Source organism: Colobus angolensis, unplaced genomic scaffold (assembly GCF_000951035.1).
Source record: "Colobus angolensis palliatus isolate OR3802 unplaced genomic scaffold, Cang.pa_1.0 Scaffold35, whole genome shotgun sequence".
Classification (NCBI taxonomy): Eukaryota; Metazoa; Chordata; class Mammalia; order Primates; family Cercopithecidae; genus Colobus; species Colobus angolensis.
Window position 1 is genome coordinate 6,037,434 of NW_012116821.1, and position 7,954 is coordinate 6,045,387.

The following is a 7,954-nucleotide window of genomic DNA, read 5'->3' on the forward strand; positions in this document are numbered from 1 at the left end:
TTTTTGAGGTGGAGTCTTGCTCTGTTGCCCAGGCTGAAGTGCACTGGCACAATCTCGGCTCACTGCAACTTCTGCCTCCCAGGTTCAAGCAATTCTGCTGCCTCAGCCTCCCGAGTAGCTGGGATTACAGGTGCACACCAGTATGTCTGGTTAACTTTTGTATTTTTTTTAGTAAAGATAGGGTTTCACCATGCTGGCCAGGCTGGTCTCAAACTCCTGACCTTGTGATCCACCCATCTCAGCCTCCCAAAGTACTGGGAATACAGGTGTGAGCCACCGCTCCTGGCCCTTGTGTTTTATTTCTGAGCTAAGAAAGGAAGAGGGGATGTTATCAGGGGGAGTGAATGAAAAATAATGTCTCGTCAATGGAGATATATCTGTCCAAGATGAAATCTGTAGAATAAGAAGAAATGCTTAAAGTAGACAAAGTGTCATCTTTAATAAAATAAAACCCTAGTTCCTGACTTTAGCAAAGGAGGAGCAGCTGAATCTGAAAGCTCTGACTCTGGATCTTCAATGCCTACCTGACTTTAGGAGGCCTCTGGCTAACTGTCAGTGCCAACCCCTTCAGTCCATTGTTAGGGGTGGGGGTCAGAGGGGCTGCTGTTTTCAGTTTAAAGTTCTGGCCCAAGTGTAGCCACTTTTAATTTGTTAAGGCAGAGATGCGACTCGCTGGAACCTTTCACTGGGGCTTTACAAAAGGCCTCCAGTAAACTCAAAAGGTCATCTGCATAAAAATCTCCCGGGGGGAGCTTATTAAAATGCATGTTCTCAGGTATCAGCCTCAAAGGTTGTGAGTTTGTAGATCTGGAGGGAGGCACAGGAATCTGCATTTTAAGTACCTCCCCGGTGATTCTGATGTAGGCAGACCGCACATTGAGAAACACTGTGGGAAAGGTTGGAGGTAGGTTTGGATGGCATTAGGAGGGAATGAGGAGCAGGGACCTACAAACATCACATCTTCATCTGTCATTATGGAGACATGTACACAAAGAACAATAGCAAATGGGGATCATCATGCCACTTTAATAAAAATATCCCAGGAGACTTCCCTCAAGCAGATGGCTCAGGCTTATAAGGTCCAGGCATGCTTTGGGGGCACACACAGCTGCCCTGGACTAACTAGTTTCCCACTGGAGGTGGGGCTCAGGAAGGCACCCATGTTTAAGGCACAGTAATCTGCCCACTAGCAGAACAGGGTCCAATGAACACACTGAGTTCTGACTAACTAGATTAGCAACTTCTCTTCCCTTAGGTGAGTGGGTGGGGAATAGAAGGTGGGCAGGCAGAGACGTAATTTCCATTTATCTGTGGGAGAATAGTAGGAGATGAATTATCAAATTAACATGTTGACGCACCCAGTTAATAAATGTATTCTGTAGCTGTTGCTTGAGAAAAGATTCAATTCCATTTTCTCCAGTTATTTTGTCCTTTAAACAGTTGTTGAAGATCGAGAAGTAGAAAAATACTGGATTCAGGGAAAAGATATATAGGGGTTTCACCTTTTCAGCTTTCCTCTGAGATGTCCAAATCCTAGCAGACGACACATTCACTGATAAATAGTGCAGGATGATTTTGCCAGGCCAGCCAGAGGGGATAGGAAGAGTAATGCAGATGCCATGTTAGTTGAATAGGCTCCACCTAATATGCTCTTCTTAGATTAAAATTTTGGAAAATCAGTTAAAAGATTGGCCAAATCTAGAATATCTTTTTTTTTCTTTTCTTTTCTTTTCTTTTTTTTTTTGAGACAGGATCTGGTCTCGCTCTGTTGCCCAGGCTGGAGTGCAGAGGCACAATCATGTCTCACTGCAGCCTCAACCTCCCAGGCTCAATTAATCAACCCCCCTGAATAGCTGGGGCTACAGGCGCATGCCACCATGCTTGGCTAATGTTTGTATTTTTTGTGGAGATGAAGTTTTGCCATGTTTCCCAGACTGGTCTTGAGCTCCTGGGTTCAAGCGATCCTCCTGCCTTGGCCTCCCAAACTGTTGGGATTATAGGCATGAGCCACTGTGCCTGGCCCTAGAATATCTTCTTAGGAAGAAAATTGCTTGCTGTTAATGTTTTCCAATGGATGAAAGCAATGAATCTCAAAACATTCTTTGCATCTGGAGCGGTCTGTGGTCTATGCTGTGACAGCAAAAGCTGCTGCATTCATGGAGCATCATGATGACTATGAGAGTTTTAAGGGATTGGGGGAAAATACTGTTGCTCAGTAAGGTAAATATCTTGGCCACAGGACTTGTTTTCCTTATTTTCTTTGGTTTCAGCAGCCTCAGCTGTGTGAAATGTACTAGCCTCAAACACAAGTCAGAATCCCTTATGAAGTATATTTGCTTTGTGTGCAGTTGAAGTTAGAGACTTGCTTCTGCTTGACTTATACACGTTGCCTTTGGTTTTCTTATCTAATTTTGATGGATGAGTTAAGAAAAGTGCTTCTGTTAGCTCAGGAAGAGCCTCCTGCCTGGGGCTGTTGCCCTTCTCCCCCAGGAGGAAGCACATTCCAGCAGTGTATCACAAAGAACACTGCCTTATCAGCAGGGACTGCCTATTAATTTCACTTGACCCGTGATCAGCTGTTTACCTTGGATAACACCTGCCACCTTTCTGGACCTTAGTGGCCCCACCTTATCTGCCTGAAATAAGGGATAACTAATCTTGGAAGTATGCTTCTGAGATCTATGCCTATGATTGTGCTTCACATCTTATAGTAGGCCCTCTGTGGGTAACGAAGACGTGTGCATGGTGAGCACTGTTCTCTGTGTCTGGTTGCATGGTGAGCACTGTTCTCTGTATCTGGAATGCCCTTCTTGGTCCAAGTCTCTCGGTTCATCCTCCAGGACTAGCACCCCTCTACAAAGCCTTCCTGACACCGCCGCTCCTCCCGCATTTTGCTCCTGATTTGTTCTGCCCTGTACACCTTGTGCACATGGCTACAGCAGCTCTTAAATTCTCTCCAAACCTGCATATATTCTCCATGAGATTACTTATTCTCTGGTAGTTGAAATTCCTCCAGATACTTTATAGCAGTCTTGTGGTTCCCTGGGGAGGGGAGTAGTTAGCAGTGGAGGAGGATATAACTTTCCTGTTATGGTTTTCAGGGATGGGGAAGCAGTAAGTCCCTACCTGCTATTTATCATCCAACGTTTCAAATTATTCACATTGATTTCCAATCTTTACAGATTGCATGCAATCACATGAATACAGACAGCCTGGCTACTGACTCTAGTCCTACACACAAGCCCTGGTCAGTGTGTCTTGACGACAGGTTCAATTTAGCTCATCAAATCCGCAACAAGCAGTGCCGCCTCTACTCCTTAGGGTGAGTACATTTTTTACAGCAGAAGAAAACACAAACACTGCTTCAGGCAGCTCAGACCTTTTCAGCAATGCAAAGTTGGAGATGGTTGCAGTGTATAACAGGTGCCGTGCTTTGCTTCCTGTCATTATTTCAGATTTTCAGATGGATCTGTCTGTTGTGTAACTGAAGGCATGTACAGATCACCGAGATCTCCTTGGTCAGAGGCACTTTCCCTCCCGTTCTGCCAGTAGCAAGTTGGAAGCCCCCATTCTCAGTACGTGGATGATCCTCTTGGTGAAACCAGTGATTTCCAGCTAGACTAAGAGGATCCTTAGTATAAAGAGAGAAGAATATTACTGTGTGCCGCAAAAAAAAAAAAAAAAAAAAGATCCTGATTGCCTCTTTCGAAAGAAGGAGGTGGGGAGGTTCTCAGCGACTCCTGATGAGGACTTGATGGGGAAGTGTGTTCAGAGGCGTTGTTGCTTAAACTCATCCACTCACTCGGAGGCAGATAAGATGCGTTCCATTTGCTAAGGCATGTTCCTTCCTCCAAGAGTGTCACCAACCTGAAATGTTTAAATGATTCATCCCAAAGTGTTTTAAAGATCCACTTTAGAAAATTGCTTTGGAAAACCATTTGAAATGACAGATTGGTCCCCGTGAGTAGGCAGTCAAGTATGTCACAAAACAAAACCATCACCATCATCTAGAGGTTCAAGCACCATTTTGTATTTGGAGGAACTTGCCTTTCCACTCTTCTGCCACAGATGCTTGGCAGCCAGGGACGCGCTAGGCAAGAGAGCAGAGGAGGCTTTGCAGGCAGTGTGCTGAGGAGTTAATGAATCCAAAGGCCCTCTATCTCAGAGCACTTTAAATCATTACTGAGCACAGGCCTTTATTAGTGACTTAACACATTGTGGCAGCTCCTGCCCAGCTCCAGGCTGAGCCAGTGCCCCGAGCAGGCAAAGAGACTGTCCATTAAGGAGAGTCTATGGCTCTTGACATGTTAATCAGGAGGTTCCATTCTCAAGTTGCCTGATCCCAGGGGGAAAGAGAGACAGAAAAGGAAATCAAGGCCCAAGGGAAATTTAGCCCTCAACTGAGAGGTGCTAGCAAATTAGGAGCTCAGACTGCCTGGGAGCTGCAGAGAGGCTCACTCAGGAAGCTGCACAGTGGAGCTGGTGCTGTAGGGCAGATCCTGGATTTTTAAAATCTCCCTCAAGCCCACTCTTGACATCCCTGTTCTCCTCCCCAGCCTCTCTGGCAGCAAAGCATTTTCTTCCATAGGAAAGAATATATTTCTAGATCTTTAGGAGGTTAGTTTAAGGGTAAAAGAAAGTCTCATTTCTCATATAAAGCAATGAGACAAACATAGGAATTTTAGTATTTGTCACCCAAACATGGATGTAAAAGCTTGTTGAATTAATCATGAGTGATGGGATGTTGAATTAGTCCCTTTGCTTCTCATGATTTTATCTTATTTTGCTGCTGCAAATTAATTTGATGGACTTAGGCAGACTTAATTAAAATACTGAAATTTTAGTTTTGTAGTTTGATTTTACATGAATGATAAGAATCTGGACCTCTTAACTGTGATTTTCAAAAGCCCTTAAAGGCTCCAGAAGAAAATAAGAGGTATTAATTTTATGAATTGAATTTGAGAACTATGGGCTTCACTCACCAAAATAAATTTATATAACACAAGCTACCAAATTCCATTCTATATGTATTTCATGTTAATGTTCCATAACTTATAAAAGGCCTGTTTGCTTAGAAGAAGCTATTGAGGCATGAAATGGTCATTTTTAGATCCCTCTTGGATTTTTCCCAGAAACTACAGACTGAGAGGAGAAAAAAATCTTGTTTTTTTTCTTTGTTTTTCTTTCTTTTTTCTTTTTTTTTAGAGACGGAGTCTCCCTCTGTCGCCCAGGCTGGAGTGCAGTGGCACAATCTCAGCTCACTGCAACCTCTGCCTCCCGGGTTCAAGTGATTCTCCTGCCTCAGCCTCCCAAGTAGCTGGGATTACAGGAACCTGTCACCGTGCCTGACTAATTTTTGTATTTTTAGTAGAGACAGAGTTTCGCCATATTGGCCAGGCTGGTTTTGAACTCCTGACCTCAGGAGATCCACCCACCCCAGCCTCCCAAGGTGCTGCGATTACAGATGTGAGCCACTGTGCCTGGACACAATTTTTTTTTAAGGCATCCTCCATAGTCTGATCTTGTAAACCTGGGTACTTTACTTTGCTTCTCTGGCTCTCCTTGTTCTGATCCTGAAATGGAAGAGATTGTATCAAAATTATTTCTAAGGTCCCTCCCAGTTCTGTGAGCTTGTACTGTGCACAGAGTAGTATAGAATGGTTATTAACCAGGTATTTTTGAGTGCCTACAAGATGCCAGGAACTGTTCTGGGCCCTGAGGTTATAGTCTCTGCCCTTAAGGATCTAACCAACTGGTTGTGAAGGTAGATAACTGGATGTATAATTATTATTCAGCTTGATGAGCAATAATAGAGAATTTGTTGTTGAAGCTCACTAGAAGGATTTTTGTCCTCCAGAAGAATGATGTAAAGTTCCCGACCTCACAATGATTTTTAATGCGGGGCCATTTTAGCCAAATGAGGTTCTGTGCTTTGATGTACTTCCGGGTTACTAGAAGACCAGCAGATGGGAGTCACCAGAGATGACACTAAATGGTTCTTAATCAGAATCCTTGACTAACCAATGCTCCCTACCCTTCTGTATGTAATGCAAAGCTTTATGGTTGCTTTTGTGGCTTATGCCTCATTTAGAACTCATCTTGACAACGAAAGCCTACAAAACTAGCAGAATATTAGAGTCACTGTTACCTAAAAACTTCAGTTAGCAGAAGTGAGTCATAATGGGCAAGGGAAAAAAAAAAAAAAGCTCTGAAAGTACTAATGCGAATTCCACCCCCATCCTCTTATGCTGCTTTTTTAACATTAAGAAATATGCTTCCCTCAAATCTGTGCTCAAGCTTGTGCAGCAAGGCTGGCATTTGGTATGTGCATCGTTGATGTATCCTTTCCTCAATCCAGAGGGTATTTGTTGAACACCTGCTTTATGGCTGGCACTGTGCTGGGCCTTGGGATATTAAGCCTCAATAAAACACCCCCCACACTGGTAAATAGTTAGGGTGCAAGAGAGTTGTGTGTTCTCTAACAGGGGGCAGACAGATGGGTGGGGAAAGCTTCCTAGGCCGGGGGAGCCCGGGAGCAGAGGCATAGGGCATAGGACAGCATGGCATGAGACAGCAATCAGCGTGGCACCACTAGACTTGTGCATTGTGGTCCTGGAGGCATGGTTGGGGCCATGCATTTTTAAATGAAATTCCAGAGGATATGGTGTTTGCGTAGAGTATGCAGAACATCAAGCTCAGTTTAATTAGGTACTATTTTTTTTCTTTTTGTTTTCAATATGAAAGACCATGATACGTGGCAGAGTTCTGCAGTCCACGGTACATTGTCTGCTGCTAACAAGAAATAGTTAAATCATAAATACAGTGCTCTGTTCTAAGGGAAGTCTCCAGATTCAGCTTTTCATGGCATCCCCCAAACCATATGCCTCCAGGAAGCATGCCTTGCAGTATAAAATTAATCTAAGCAACAGTGGCTGTTTTTAAAAAGAAAAATAAAATATGTTTTAAAGCCTGTTTTTCTGTCTATCGTCTATCTATCTATCTATCTATCTATCTATCTATCTATCTATCTATCTATCTATCTTTCTATCCACCTATCCATCTATCCATCCATCTCTACCTCTCTACCTAGTTGTCTACCCATCTATCAATTTGTAAGAATAACCTAAGAATAAGAACCCATGCTCTGGATATTCAGAATATAACTTTACAACAATACAATAGTATCTGTTGTATTTACTGCTGCACACACACACACACACACACCCCGGGATGAAAACAATAAGCACATAATTCTGCCCGTGAGCCTTTCAAAAATAATGGTACATGGCGTAAACCCGGGAGGCGGAGCTTGCAGTGAGCTGAGATCCAGCCACTGCACTCCAGCCCGGGCGACAGAGCGAGACTCCGTCTCAACAAAAAGAAAAACATAATGGTACTGTATAACCATACAGCGTGGAGTTGATCGTTCTGTAAACATGCAGAAGATCATTGAAGTGATTCTTAAGTTCCAAAATTTTAAGAGTTTCCTTTGTCAGATTCTACTTATGGGTTGGCAGAAATACCAGTCAAGCTTTTGGGATACAAAATGAAATGAAAATAAATTAGATCCCTTTAAGTTAAATAATTAAAAAACATTTCACAAAATATTTTTTCCTGGAGTCTGTTTTCCTTTGTCTAGGCCTAATTTGCTTTATTTGGCTAAAATTACAAGGGGAATTAGAGAGACAAAGAACATGATTAGTTGAGCTGGAAGTTAGCTAGAAGTTACTGCCCTCACTTATTTTGCTTACAAGAGAGTTTATTGAAACCCTGGCCATAAATCTTAACTAGAAAGGGTGAAAAATCAATACTTAATTAATTTTTAGGAGCAGAAGTTTATGGAGGACTTTCAGTTGTTCACAAAAGCTAATGTCTGTTAATGAGATGGTTAATAAATGGTTAAAACTGAATAATTCTTGTGTTTTATTTCTTTTCTTTCTTTTTTTTTTTTTTT

The 7,954-nt window shown here is 42.7% G+C and overlaps 1 protein-coding gene across 1 annotated transcript in view; it reads left to right on the forward strand.

The window, feature by feature from the left end:
• The window catches only part of METTL24 (methyltransferase like 24), a 112,655-nt gene that overhangs the window by 35,674 nt on the left and 69,027 nt on the right, over positions 1–7,954 (forward strand). The window contains exon 7 of the mRNA XM_011952795.1: positions 3,183–3,322. Coding sequence (XP_011808185.1) covers positions 3,183–3,322 — 140 coding nt within the window. The remainder of the gene's footprint in view (positions 1–3,182; positions 3,323–7,954) is intronic.